Here is a 15,224-nt window from a genome sequence, read left to right on the forward strand (position 1 = left end):
TGGTGGAGGGAGCCCTGAAGCTGGAGTCAGCATCAGAGGACCTCAGTTTGAATCCAGGTTCCTGTGCTTGGTAGCTGTGGACTCTGAAAAAGTAATTTCACTTATTCAGGACTCTTTTAATACTATTGGCTTGACTGTGTTAGTGTTAAGGGAAGGCCTTTATAAACTGTAAAACATTTTATCGTACACTATGCAGTATCTTACAAATGTCCTTTTGTGAAATTAAAAAAAAAAAAGACCCAGCCCAAGTTCTCAGTCAGTATCTGAGGCATAACTGGGGTAGGACCACTGGCGCTTTGTTGAAATAGAGAGGTTGCTTCAGCAGATAGAAATAATTGATTTAGCAAAAAAAAAAAAAAAAAAATTAGTTAATTAAATTAAAACAGGAAGCATCCTTCCCCAGGTGGGTTATACCCTGATGAGCTTCTCACCAGCCCCAGCCTTAGTGTCCAGGGGTCCCTGTCTCCTTGAATCTCTCTCTCCACCACTGGGGTAGCCAGACACCTCCCCCACCTCACAAATGAATTTGCCTTAGAAAGCAGCCATAGTGCCTTTCTTACTGTTTGTCCTGGGTGCATTTGGCGGTGCTTGTCTTGGATGACAGAATTGTTAGTTATAAAGGTGGTTCATATTTATTTAAGAATACAGCATTAGTTATTGCTCTACAAAGGAAAATAAGTTCTCATAATTACTATTTATCTTACGAAATTAGTACCGGGCAGTATCTGTTATTTAATGTGGAGATAATACCACATTGTGCCTAAATGTGATTTCCATAATCAGAAAGTAGCTTGTACAGGACACCTGGGCACACATCATTAAATTCCTGTTTCCAAAAAGTCAGCGTATCTGATAGTTTTTGACTAGAGTGACAAAGCTGTTGAAGATGGAGGCTGGCATGATGGTGAGAGAAATGCAGCACCACAGGTTTCCATAATGGCAGCCTGGAGATGCTGCCCTTAGTGCATGCAAAGTTGTGGCTTCAGCCCACCCCTACCCCATACACAACCGTTTCCCAAATCCATATGCAGCCTTTCCCCAACATGTGCTCTCGTTCACAGGATGAATCTTCAAGTCATGAATGTAACCAGCGAACAATTCTACTATATGGGGTTGGGAAGGAGCGAGAGGAGGTGAGACATCAGCTGAAGAAGATTACCAGAGACATCCTGAAAATCCTAAACAAGAAGAGCACGCCTGAATGTGGGGGTAAGATGGCCTTAGTCTATGCCATAATGTCCTGAACACAGCCTTGGCCAGTTTTCATTCCAGCTACTATCAAATGAGTAGGTCAAGGTGGAGAGGTAAAGCTTGTCTTCATAGGTGCTTACTCTGAGCCAAGTGCAAGGGCTACAAACACAAGCAAGCCACACAACCCCTGCCTGCCCACAGGGAGCTTACATTCTAAATTACAGTTGTAGAGATGGTTTCTCCAGAATCATTGTGCTTTTTAAAACAATTTAAAAATAGATGTTTATTGCTCTTTTAGTTTTACATTGCCTAGATTTCCCCAGTATCCTTTCCCTCCTCTTCTTCTAGAGAGCTCTCCTTTATAACAAAGAATTAAAATATTAAACAATTAAATTAATTACAACAATTGATTAAAACTAAAAATTATAACAAACAAAAAGAAATAGAAATAATAGAGGAAGAAGCAAAAAGGAAATCAGCAAAAACTGGTCAACACGTAAAAACGAAATCTGACATTATCTACTGAGTTCCACTGCCCTGCCTTAGCATTTAAAGGTAGCCCTTGGCCTGCAGGGGATCTTGAAAGGCAACATTCAGGGAAGGGCCATTTTTAGGTGTTTTTCTGTCTTTGTTCTTCTAACAAAGTTTAGTCGTGTGTGTGTGTGTGTGTGTGTGTGTGTGTGTGTGTGTGTGTGTACATATATACATATACTATATATACACGCATATACATATATGCAATGTATATATGTCTGTATACATGCTTATACACACATATGGTTGGGTTAAGGTTATACACACATGTGTATATGTGTATCTGTATGTAAAGACATGGCATATATGTGTACCTACGTGTGTATTTGCATGCATACACACACACACACACACATATATATATGTATACACACATACACACATACACACATATTTGTTTATGCACACGCATTTCCAGGTGCCACAGGAATTCTTGGTCTTTACTCGGACCTCTGGCCAAGATTTCTTTGCTTGTCTAATTCAGAATAGGGAAGTTTTTGTGATGGTTTCATTGTTCTTAAAGAACTATGCCTACCTGCTTTAGTTATGCTTTTTACTCTCTTATTAAACTGCCAGTGTGATTTTGCTGCAATGCCATGTTTTTCTGAATGGTTCTAATGCCCCAGAGATCCACATTTGGGCCTTTACTGAGTGAGTGAGGTGCATGGAGCTGCACAAATAGCACAGAACAGGGAGAGATGCCCATAGGGTAGATGACAGAGTCATGTTTTGGAAATAACGACAACAACAACAATAATAATAATCAACATAGTGCTTACTATGTGCCAGGCACTGTGCTAAGCATTTTGCACTCATCATCTCATTTAATCCTCACAACAACCCTGGGAGGTAGGTGCTACTATTCCTTCCATTTTATAGTTGAGGAAACTGAATCAAACAGACATTTAGTGACTTACCCAAGGTCTCATAGCTAGTATGTACCTGAGGCCAGTTTGAACTCAGATCTTCCTGACTCCAGGCCCAGTACTTTATCCACTGAGCCACCTAGCTGCCTGCAAGGCAAACAGAGGTTAAATGACTTGACTGGGGTCACACCGCTAATAAGGGTTTGAGGCCAGATTTGAATTCAGGTCTTTATAACTCCAGGTCCAGTGCATCACCTAGATATCTTTAGATATTTCAAGGACTGTCACATAGAGATTTAATTTTGATACAATTGACCTCCAAAGGATAGAGCCAAGAGTAGTTGTGAGTATGATTTGTGCCCCCCCCAGTAAACTTTTTGTGTATTTATTTATCTTTTTATATGTTGCCACCAGCCCCCAGTAGAATATAAATTTCTTGAGGGCAAAGAGTGTTTGATTATCTCCAATGGCTAGCATCCTTGCCCAGCAGGTAAGTAATTATTTGTTGATATGAATCTAGCAATTGATGAAAGTTTAGGTCAATTTAGACTTTTTGAGTGGAAGAGAGTCAATTTAAAGTAAAAACCTCTTTATAACTAGAGCCCTCCTACAGTGGAATGACGAAATGGACTGATCGGAGAGGTTGGGGGTCTCCCTTCAGTGGAGGTCTTTACGTAGAAGCCAAATAACTGTATGTTCCACATGCTCAGCTGGGAATTCTGGTTTAGGTGGGGATTTTGTTAGTTCCCTGGTGTCTCTGCGGTTCAGCACAAGTATAATTTTCTTTTTTGTGACCACAATTCCTGGTTTGAATTCTGTCAATGAAATTCAAACATTCACTAGCTAGTAGCATTTTAGAGCTTATTCATTTCTCTTATGCACTCATGGCTAATATAGTTTGGTTATAAATAAAAACCCAGACATTGAAGGGGCAGCTAGGTGGTGCAGTGAATAGAGGGAGTCAGGAGGACCTGAGTTCAAATCCAGCTTCAGACACTTGACACTAACTAGCTGTGTGACCCTGGGTAGGTCATTTAACCCCATCGCCTAGCCAAAAAAAACAAAAACAAATAAACAAACCAAACAAAAAAATACAGTGAAATAACACATATAGATGCAACGCCTATGAAAACAGTACTCATGTTACACATTGGGCTTCAGGGGAATAGAGTTCAGAACATCTCTGGGATGCCCAATGACCTTCACAGTTTCAATCCATAAAGGATAATTTTTTTAAGAACCTCTCCACTAGATTATTATGTTTATGCTTAAAACAGAACCTTTCCATCAGAGACCCTTCCCAAATCACTCTTGACTTGAAATTTAATATGCCATCTTAATATACCCGTCCTTTGCTTTTCTCCTTCATCTCTCCCTATAGTGTCTTTGGAGCTGCCTCACCCCTTTGGGAGGAGTATTTGGGACAAGTATGGTTAAATTGTGGTTTGGTTTACCATTCTTGTTACAGTGTCTTCACCAGCAAACTCACCCCTCTTCTGACCTCCTCAGTTTCTGTCCAGAGCACCTCTCATTCCATTTACCCAAGTTCCACCCTCTCTGTCATCTCCAGCTCTTTACTGCATATCTGATCTACTACTAGTCACCTCCCCCTCTGCAGCATCTCATAAGGACCTTGTCCAGTTAGTTGCCAAATATACTAGTTATTGGTTCTACTTTTTTTACATCTTTTACGTCTGTCCTCTTCTACTCACACAGCCACCATCCTAGTTCAGACATCATCATTTTGTGCCTAGACTACTTCAGTAACCTTCTGATGGGCCTCCAGGCACCTCTTCACTCAGCTGTCAAAATGATGGTCTTAAGGGACAGATTTGCCCATCCTGTTTCCCTATTCAGGAATGTCCAGTGGCTTCTCTTGACATGAGACAGTCAGTCATTAAGACATTTATTAAATTCCTACTATTTACTTCTCTCTCCCTTTTCACACCTCTCCTCCCCTCCCCCTGCCTTGCTGCTCAACCCCCAGTGAACTTTGGCTTGGGCATTGACCAGTAGGAGACTGGGATTGAGGGTGTGGAGGTGGAGGCCAAGTAAAGACTGCTGTTTATTCCCAGTGTCCCCCAACTTCACAGCTTCTCCCACCATACTTCTTCTACTAATACAATCTGCTAACCTACCACCTGGATGACCTCCTTATATACCTTCCATCCTGCCTCCCCTCCTCCCACAAACTCCTGCCGGATTAAACTTCCTTTCACATAAAGCTAGTGTTGAGTTGAGCTTCTATTGAGAAACCTAACCGGGTACTTCATCTTTTCTGGGAAAATTTCAAACTCCTTCCTTTGCTGGCTCACCATCTTCCCTTCCCCAAAAGAGTCTTTCCTTGTTCCCCTTTCTGTCTCTGAGCTCCCTCACTGGCTGACCAGATTCTTAGGCCTTTGATTTTCCATCCTTAGTGTTGTTCAAAGTCTTGAGAACGAGCATCCATTTTGCCCGTCTGGTAGAGTGGGATATTCTCAATGTCTGAGCAGCAAGAAACTCTGAGGACCTTGTAGCTTTTCTCATAGCCATCTAAGGCACTATTTTCCTGGAATTTTCTAATTTTATGGTTACTTGGCTCATTTGAGGTGAAAAGTCAAAAAAAATTGGAATATTCCAGTATCATTTTGCTGAAGTTACTTGGCTAGTTAGAGAGAAGACTTACTTTTGTAAGAATAACTATTGATTTCTTTCTCTCTCTCCCTGCCCCTCTTCTCTTCCACAAGACAGAAAGGAAATTAGTTTAATTAGGGCCCAAAATTAGGTTAGTTGTAGCTTTCATCTGTCACTGAGCATTGTCAAAAACTGTAAGAAGCTACCAAAGAACATTTTAAATTGCTTTCCTTATACTTTAAAAATTGAAAAGGCAAATATTTCCCTTACATTTGGGGGTACGAGGATTTTTACTAAGTGACACCTGACCATATTGGCTTGTGAGTTTCAGACATTTAGTGAAACCCAAACAGATTCATTTGCTAGGGCCCATAAGCAGTTCACAACTTGATATTATAAAAATAAGCAGTTTGAGAAATATTAGTCTGTTAAGTTTTTTTTTTTCCACTTTTTTCTTTTTTAGAACTCTTTGAGGTGGCGCTCTGGGTGGGATAAGTTAAAGAGGGGGAAAATGTAGGCAATAGATATCAATAAAAAAAATTTTTTTTAAGGAAATTCATATATAAGAACATATTTTATGACCTTAAGAATTCTCTTCAGGGGCAGCTAGGTGGCACAGTGGATAGAGCACTGGCCCTGATGTCAGGGGGGCCTGAGTTCAAATTCGGCCTCAGTCCAAACACTTAACACTTACTAGCTGTGTGACCCTAGGCAGGTCACTTAACCCCAATTGCCGCCAAAAAAAAAAAAAAAAAAGAATTCTTTTCCCCGACCTCCATTCAGCCTTTAGGGTGCTCTTATTCCTTAGTCAGAAGACCTGGGTTCAAATCATGTTTGATGCTTTCTGCCTTTCAGACTCTGGGGCCATTTAACTCCCCTGTGCCTCAATTTTCTTGTGCGCAAAATGAGAGACTTGAATTGCACAGTATCTGTTGGTGGTCAATAAAGCATTTATTAAGTGCCTACCATGTTCCAAACATTGTGCTAAGTGCTAGGGATTGGGGGAAAAAAAGAAAGGTAAAAAAGTAGCTCACATTCTAATGAGGGAGATACTACGGAAACAACTATATACAAACAAGATATATATAGGATACATTGTGGTTCATCTCAAAGGGAAAGCACTAGCTTTAAGGAGCAGTTGGGAAAGGCTTCTCATTAAAGGGGATTTTAACTGCAACGTGAAGGTAGCCAGGGAAACCAGGAGGTGGAGGTAAATAGGAAGACTATTCCGGGCATAGGGCACAGTCATTCCATGCCTGGAATCTGGAGATGGGAGTGTCTTGTCCCCATTTTGAAGAATACCTAGTATTATTCTGTGTAGCAGTAAGGTATAAGAAAACTGCAAAGGTAGTAGGGGCCATACTATAAAGTGCTTCAAATGAAAAGCAGAGAATTTTGTATCTGATTCCAGAGGCAATAAGTAGGTCCCTTCCAGATCTCAGTCTTTTCCCTTCTGATACAGCTTTGCAGAAGGGCTAGCCAGGGGTGGGGGACCTGAGGCCTCTAGGCCTCATGTGGCCTTCTAGGTCCTCATGTGCGGCCTTTTGACTGAGTCCAAGTTTTACAGAACAAATCCTTTTATTAAGATTTGTTCTGTGAGGTTTGAATTCCACCCTGGAGGCAGCAAGTTATGCAATAGACAATAATTGGTCCTAGTGCTGGGATCTATCATGACTTATAGTGGAAAAGGACTAAAGCCATTACTTGGACCATTGAAAATGTATATATTTTAGGATTCACTCTAACCAACTTCTTTCCCAGTATCTGATATTATTCCAATTTTTTTTTAAGTTACTAAATTTCTAGAATGAAATTTTGCATTAATCAATGAAATTAAAACCCCCATATATGGTCACAAAATTCTAGCTTTGAAGTTAGAAAGGACCTTAAAAGTCTACTAGTTCAATCCCCCTCATTCAGATGGAGGCTTAGATAACTTCTCAAATTTGTTGAATATTTTTAATTACGAAATCCATATTTTAGGAGAGTCTTTAAAAGTCCAGCCTAGTTTTCCACTTATGTTTTTAGTTTTGTCCTTTTGGTGTGTTCCCCCAGTTTCTCTTCTCAAAATGTAATTTTGGGACCCCCTGGGGATCCCCACGATTCTTTTGGTGGGTACACAAGGTCAAAACTATTTTTATAATATTAAGATGTTTTAATTTCTAATATGGTAAATAAGAAAAGGTTCTTTGGAGAGGTCCTTCCTTAGAAGTTTTTGATAGTGTAAAGAGATCCTGAGACCAAAAAGTTTGAGAACTGTTGCTGTAGAGAATGCTTTCTATTTTAGGTTCTTTTCCCCCATGTCTGTACATCGTTTACACTTTGATGTGATCTAATTTCATACTGTACTGTTCTTCATAAAGCAATAAAGCATAGAAGTTGTTTCTTTTCTATAGGTACATCTTCAAGGGAGAATACAAATCAGACATTGCACCGTTGCAAATTTAGCTTATGGATATGTTCAGAGACATTGATAGTCTATTAAATATAGTACGGCTCTTCAACTCTTATTAAATTCAAACTGACCAAACTGCCCTTTTATTTTATTTATTAAGTTGAGGATGAAGGACAAAAAGCCAGGAAAAGCAAACAAGAGACCTTTCCAACGCTGGAGACCGTATTCACAAAACTACAACTCCTCTCCTATTTTGACCAACATCAAGTCACATCTCAGGTACTCCCTAAAAATCAGTTCAATTTGATGATGTTTTGATGCTATTTCCACTACCTTAATATATCTGTTGTGTCTTTTCTAGTCCTGCTAGACAACTTTCAGATTTGTTTAGATGAGATATGAGATATATATCAGTAGTTTAATATGAGATATATATCAGTAGAACTTGGTAAAATCTCTGTTCCATACTTTCGTTTATATTTCTTTCAAATATCCTTCTTTGGAAGAATGCTTATGTATTGTTTTCATCTTGAGAAGTCTTTAGCTTCTGATTATATTGTAGGAACATTTAAAAGATAACTAAACTAATCACGTAGTTAAATTCTGTTATCACATTGCAACTAATGAGTAGTAGGTTTATATACAAACCAAACAAAATCTTGGATCAGTTGTGTAATGGCCTGCCTCAGCGTGACATTTGTTACCCAGCTCATGGTGGTTAAAGACGTTAGCTTTTTTCCTCCAAGTTTTGGTCTACCAAGTGAAATTTTATGTTAGTTTTGAAAACAGTAGAACTTGAGTTTATAATATTTTCGTTCATCTTAACTGATGTCCTATATGAATGCATGTTTCTTCATTTCTTCCATGCTATTCAGAATACTTTTTTTTCAATGAAAACTGATAGCACATTTTTCTTTTACTAGATCTCTAGCAATGTACTGGAACAGATAACAAGCTTTGCTTCAGGAACATCCTACCATCTTCCCTTAGCACACCACATTCAGCTTATCTTTGATCTTATGGAACCAGCCTTGAACATCAACGGACTTATTGACTTTGCAATTCAGGTACCAAAGGAATCAGTTTAATGATAACAACAATAACAATAATAACAAAAACTTGCAAGGCATTTTCCATAGATTCTCATATTAGTTTGGGAGAGAGAAAAACCTATTAACTTAATAATTTCTAAAGTTAGAGTAGGCTTCTATTTATTGTCAGCTGGGTGATACAGTGGATAGAGAACTGGGTCTGGAATCAGATAGACCAGCCTCAGACACTTACTAGCTGTGTGACCCTATGCAAGTTACTCAATCTCTGTTCTTGCCTCAGTTTCCTCCTTTGAAAATCTCTCAGGGTCATTTTGAGGATAAAATGAGATAATATTTCTAAAGTTTTTGCAGACCTTAATATGTTATATAAATGTTAGGTATTATAAGTTATTATTATTATTACTATCGTTATTCTAACAGTAATCTAATAATAACTTTTCTTTACGTAGGGATTTAAGGTTAACAATGGGCTTTACATTCAATTACTTCACTTGATGTATTACTTTATAGTTTCAGAAACATTTGCATATCCTCTAATCCCCATAGAACCAATAAGTAAGCATTTATTAAGATATTCATATTTGCCAAGCATTTGTTGTTAGTTTCTGGCACAGTTCCTTACAAACAGTAGACATTCAACAAATGTTTTTTTGAATTGGAATCTTATTTTATCCTCATACCACCTTTATGACATACTTAGACCAGCTATTATTATCCCAGTTTTTGAAAAGAAATAATGATTCCCCCCCCCCCCCCAAGGTTAGGCTTGATTCCAGCCTTTGGACTCCAAACCCTGTGCTTTTCCCACTACAGTAGTGTATACATAGTGGTTGTTCGTTAAATACACCTTCACTTGTTTCTTTTTAAAAGTTATTTGGATAGTGTAAGAATATTCCAGATGCAACTTTTTAAGAAGAGAAATGGCCCTCTTTTAATAGTGGACATGGTCATTTATCTGATTTGTGACAAAACATTTTCTATATTAAAACAAAACCTTTATTTAAAATTAGCCCAATGTGTTTGTAGAACACTTATTAAAAATTCATACTTCTAGAGAGTGGTTCAGAGGCCCACTCTCCCTTGCAATTTCTAGTAAAGTATTAAGTTTCAAGAGGAAGTCAAATCTATATTCTAAAGAGTATTGTGATTATCTCAATATAGGAGGCAGGTCTGCAAAGTTATTCTCAAGTTTCAATTACTATTTCAGTCATAGATACTTCCTGGTGTTATGCAACACAATGTCTAGACAAAAATAAGACCTTGACAGAGAAGATTTTAAAAACATCAACAAAGCAGTCTCCCGATTTTCTGCTACCAATTCTTTAGGTCTTTTCTTTCCTTCTTTCTTTTTCTTGTTTTCTTTCTTTTTCTTGTTTTCTTTCTTTCTTTCTTTCTTTCTTTCTTTCTTTCTTTCTTTCTTTCTTTCTTTCTTCCTTTTCTTTCTTTCTTCCTTCCTTCCTTTCTTTCTTCCTTTCTTCCTTTCTTCCTTCCTTCCTTCCTTCCTTCCTTTCTTTCTTTCTTTTTTTTTTTTTTTTTGCCTTAGGGCATGGGATGGCTATATGCATGTGAGTCCTTTGGGCAGAGAGGAGAGGAGATGGTAAAGGCATTGGGAATAATTAATTGTAGACTATTTTTTTTTAATGCTGCTTCAGCATGTGTCCCCTTGTGTTTCAGCTGCTCAATGAGTTGAGTGTGGTCGAGGCAGAATTGCTTCTGAAGTCCTCCAGCTTGGCAGGAAGTTACACGACAGGCTTGTGTGTGTGCATTGTGGCTGTGCTGAGGCGCTACCACGCCTGTCTCATCCTGAATCCGGACCAGACTGCCCAAGTGTTTGAAGGGTTCGTAGTCCTGAAAGGCTATGTTTTTATTTAGAATGTACAATTGGTGGGAAAAAGTGGTAATGACCTTGCAAAGAGCTTAAAGCAGGGATGGGAAACCTGCGGCCAAGTGTGAGGCCACGTGTGACCCTCTAGGTCCTCAAGTGCAGCCCTTTGACTGAATCCAAACTTCACAGAACAAATCCCCTTAATAAAAGGATTTGTTTAGTAAAACTTGGACTCAGTCAAAAGGTCAAACCCAAGATGGCCTCGGGACTGCAGGTTCCCCACCACTGGCTTAAAGGCTAATGTTTGTGGGCTTCAGGTACAGGTATATAGGTATTACAGCTGAAGAGCCCTTTAAATCATCCAGTTAGAGTTCAAAGTGTGTTGCCCTAACTACAACCATAACATGCCAATTTTCCCAGTTTTTCAAAAGAAGTGTATTTTTCTTTTGAAAATCATCTGAATTAGATGTGTTGTTCTTCCTTCTCCCCCAAAAGTGGTATTTTTCTTTTTTTTAGTTTGTGTTTAAATTTTTATTTTTAGTTCCAAATTTTCTCTCTCCTAAAAAGGTAAGAAATATAATGCCCATTATACACATGAAGTCATGGAAAACATATTTGGTGGTTACTTTTCAATAGCAGAATCTGTAGGTCCCTTATCTAGCACTTTTAAGGTTTATAAAATACCCTTCTCATAAGAATACTGGAACATCCATATTGTGAAAAGTAGAACTTTCAGGTAAATAGACAAGGATAACTGAAAAGTGTCTTCTCCAGATGAAGTGCTTTCACAGTAAAACTACAGTGCCATCCAAGATCTCCTCTGATTTCACGGGTAATAATGGGCTTAATCTACCAAAGTCTTTTATGTACCATTTTTTTATTTATAATGAAGAATTGAAAATTATGTACTTGGATGTAAGAATTTTTATATGTCATTTTATCAAAACTCAAGTTGGATAGCTAGTATTGGGTGCCAGGTTGAGACATTTTAGTCCCATTGGTTCCAAAAACAGGAGAAAAGAAAATAGTCGTTTGATATTGACTTCATTTAAGAGAGGCCAAGGATGGGCATTTATTTGCTCCTGAGACTTTATTCCTTCATTTCTTTTCTCTGTTGGTTTTATGTCAGACCTTGGTAAGAATTGATCTGGGAGTGGTGAACCTTTTTCCTAACTTCAGACTCATTGATTAGGGTAAGGGTCAACAAAATTAACTTAGTAAACATAATTGTATTTTTTCCAGTCCATGAAGAGGAAGAAGAATTCTAATTGGCAGAAAGGAAAAAAATAGAAGAAATGGATACGTGTCCTATTTGGTCCCTTCAGTGCTTCATGTGGCTGATTGTTAGGGGAGTTGGGGAAGAACTATTTCTGTCCTACCATTTATGTTAGAACCTCTGCAGTTGTATTTGAGTGAGTTTGCCACTTGTGAAGCAAGTTACATCCTGCTTCCTAATAGAAGATAGAGTTTCAGTATAATGATGAGGATGGGAATGAACCTACAGCAAGTAAAAGCCTAAAGATATATTGAAAAAGAGAGAGAATAATTACTGAAACAAAGTTCTGCCGAAGGCAAGATGAAATGGAATCTGGGGCACAGGGAGTAGAATTAAAGAAGACCAGAGATACCATTTCTTCTGTGATCAAGTGGAAGAAGGAGAAAATGACTGATGCTAGAGAGAGGTTATGAGGAATGAAAGAAAACCAAGCACGCTCATGTTAGATGGTCTCCATCTTCTTATTAAAGTAAGAAGCCTAACGATGTGAGGTCATGAGAACAATCATACTTTACTAGCACGATATTGCCTTTGCTAGATGTAGAATATAAGGCTGGTTGGATTCTAGACTGCAGACCTCAAGTTTGACCAAGTTTTTAGGTCTTATGTTCCAGTAGACTTTTTCTATGAATAAAAACCAACCAAGTTTTCACTTTAATCACTTAGTCTCAAACAACTGCAGAAGTCATAGAAAGTCACCACCATAAGTTGTAATGATAAGAAGGCTCTTTAGTTGTTATGTGATATGTTCCTAACAATTCCCTATTTTCAAAGAAACTTAAGGAGGAAGTTTCAGAAACTTCTTGAGAACTCACCACATTGCTCAAGGAATTCATTTGCTTAAACCACTCTTTTAAGTGAAAGTAAAAATTGAGAGGAACTTACATGAAATTTAAAGCTCATCCTGTATAGCCATCCAGAATTGCAAATCTTTGTTCTGACTAGAGCTTACCCATTCTATTATCCTCTCCTTGTTTCCTATGCATTCATTTAAGAGGGTGCTCCAGATATTTCCTCACTTTTCCCCAAAGTTATTTTTTATAAAGTTTAATGTCTTGGTACTTTGTCTTTCCAGTAGTAGACTATGAAACTAGGAAATTTTTATATTTCATCCAAATATGTCAACTCTTTGGTAAAATTACCAATTTGAACCATCTAATTTTTAAAATGTTTTTCCCTTTCTCCCCTACAACTCCTCTAGATTGTGTGGTGTTGTAAAGCATGTGGTCAACCCGTCAGAATGTTCCTCCCCCGAAAGATGCATCTTAGCCTACCTCTATGATCTCTATGTGTCATGTAGCCATCTAAGAAGTAAATTTGGAGACCTCTTCAGGTGGGTGTATGAAAATAACATTAAAACGTCCCCAAGAACTAAGTTGGAAGTCTTTAAAAAATATATATATGCCTGTGCTGTTTTGTCTGTCTCAGTTACTGAAATGTCATTTCAGTTGAAGCTATCAGTGATGCAGAGTAGCAATCATGGAGAAAGGTGGGCAAAAAAAAAATTCAGTGGAGAAGTTGATTTTTTAGCCAATTGTAAACAAGGTCTTAATCAACCACAGCACTTGACATTGTAATATTTATTTCCATTTGTCTTACTGAAGATGTGCCTGTTCTTTCCTATGACAACTTTTCATATAGTAAACATAGAAGTCTTAAATAATTACTGCTATCACATATCTCCTGGAAGTTAGTGAGATACACTAATTTGACTTTCAGCAGTTATTCTTAGCATTATTAATGACAATACAGGATTATTTTTCCTGCTGTTAACATGAGAGTATATAATCATGATGATAATATATAACATTCTCAATGAAATATGTAAAATAATATAATGCAATATAATATAATAAGCATGGCAAATATTTTAACTTTAATAAACTGTCTTTTTAAACTATAAACCACCATATTCAGAAATCATCCAATTTTGACTCTTAAACTTCAAAAAAGAATAACTCATCAATAACTATTATCAATAGCGTCAAGAACTATTCATGTTCAATACTGGTAGGGTTCATTTTAGACAAGCAGTACTAAAATTTTCCTGGGTACCTTTAAATTTTAACAGAAAAAAATCAATTCCAGGAATTACCTCCTATAAGTGAAGTATCATTACGGAATTCTAGCTGGTCACTGCCTTTGTGCTACTCTCGTATGCTGTTTCAGACACATAGTAGATAGTGATTTTTCTTTAAGATTCATATATTTCTAATTTTAAATTGGTTTTTCTTTTTGCATCATGAAATTGCCATTTAAAATTTTTTTTATTCTAGTTGCCTCATGGGAAGCCAACACTGGAAAGTTGGTTGTTTTTTTTTTTTTGTTTTTGTTTTGTTTTGTTTTAAGATTCTAAAGTAGGGGTGGGGAACTTTTAAAAATAAGATACACTGGGTTTCCTTTTCTTTAACACTCATTCTTGAATGGGTGCTATGTGGGGATCACTTCCTAATCATTTCATTTTGAAAAATTGTTTCAGTCTTTGTTTAGCAGTACTGGGACTGTAGTCATCAAACACAGAAGAACTTTGGTTTGGGGTTCCAGCCTTTTTGGAAGATGCTTGTTTATTTTGTGATTAAAGGCTGCCTGCTTTCTGGTTCACATTCCTGAGGACTTTTCACAGATTCTGTCTTCCTCAAATGCCTTAACCACCCAGTTCCTCAACTCACTTACCTCCCATGAGCTACTTCTCTACTCAAACTCAGCCACACACAAAGGTAGTTATACCAATGATCTTGCCATCATGAACAAATGTGCTACCTTCATGTTTAAGAATTCTGAAATCCCCTTGTCTGACCATAATCTATTGGCTTTTCTCCTTTCTCTCTCTGCTTTCCTTCAAATAACCTTACTCTTCAAGCACACTGTGACTTCCAAACCCTTGACATTGCAATTCTTCCCCAGGCCATCTCCGCTGCACTAGCCACTCTATCCTCACATCCCCATCTTCACCCTTCGGTGAACCAATTCAATTATACACTGTCCTCCTCTGTAGAATCCCAAACCCTCTTATAATGTCTCTGATTACATCCAGCCAGGCCTCAGTCTTGGATCACTCCCCCTATTTTTTACCCTCACTCCTAAACACATGCTGCTAAATGAAAGTGGAAAAAACTATGTGACTGTTCTAACTGGGTCCACTCCAAATTTATTTTGGGACTGATTGCTGAACAACAGTGAGAGCCCATTTGAGGTAGTGTAACATAAATTTGGAGCCTTATAAACCTAGCTCACTCCTACTTTTCCAGTCTTCTTATACCTAACTCCCCAACATGTAGTCTTCAACCCGGTGACACTGGACTCCTCTCTTTTCCAAGAATAAGTCAATCTCTTCTCTCGGCTCTAGGCATTTTCTCTAGCTGTCCCCCATGCCTGGGATACTCTTCCTCCTCTTCTCCAACTACTGACCTCCCTGGCTTCCTTTAGGTCCCAACTAAAATCTTACCTTCTCCAGGAAGCCTTCCCTAACACT

The 15,224-nt window shown here is 38.0% G+C and overlaps 2 protein-coding genes across 4 annotated transcripts in view; one reads left to right on the forward strand and one right to left on the reverse strand.

Moving 5' to 3' along the window:
* Positions 1–15,224, forward strand: part of MED12L (mediator complex subunit 12 like) — a 385,357-nt gene that overhangs the window by 296,444 nt on the left and 73,689 nt on the right. Inside the window, exons 15-19 of the mRNA XM_027875724.1 lie at positions 1,062–1,209; positions 7,760–7,878; positions 8,523–8,666; positions 10,326–10,489; positions 12,954–13,085. Of these exons, the coding sequence (XP_027731525.1) occupies positions 1,062–1,209; positions 7,760–7,878; positions 8,523–8,666; positions 10,326–10,489; positions 12,954–13,085 (707 nt within the window). The remainder of the gene's footprint in view (positions 1–1,061; positions 1,210–7,759; positions 7,879–8,522; positions 8,667–10,325; positions 10,490–12,953; positions 13,086–15,224) is intronic.
* The window catches only part of P2RY12 (purinergic receptor P2Y12), a 58,657-nt gene that overhangs the window by 13,997 nt on the left and 29,436 nt on the right, over positions 1–15,224 (reverse strand). The gene's annotated exons all lie outside the window — the stretch shown is intronic.

Source organism: Vombatus ursinus, unplaced genomic scaffold, assembly GCF_900497805.2.
Source record: "Vombatus ursinus unplaced genomic scaffold, bare-nosed wombat genome assembly UNPS02014810.1, whole genome shotgun sequence".
In the NCBI taxonomy this organism is placed as follows: domain Eukaryota; kingdom Metazoa; phylum Chordata; class Mammalia; order Diprotodontia; family Vombatidae; genus Vombatus; species Vombatus ursinus.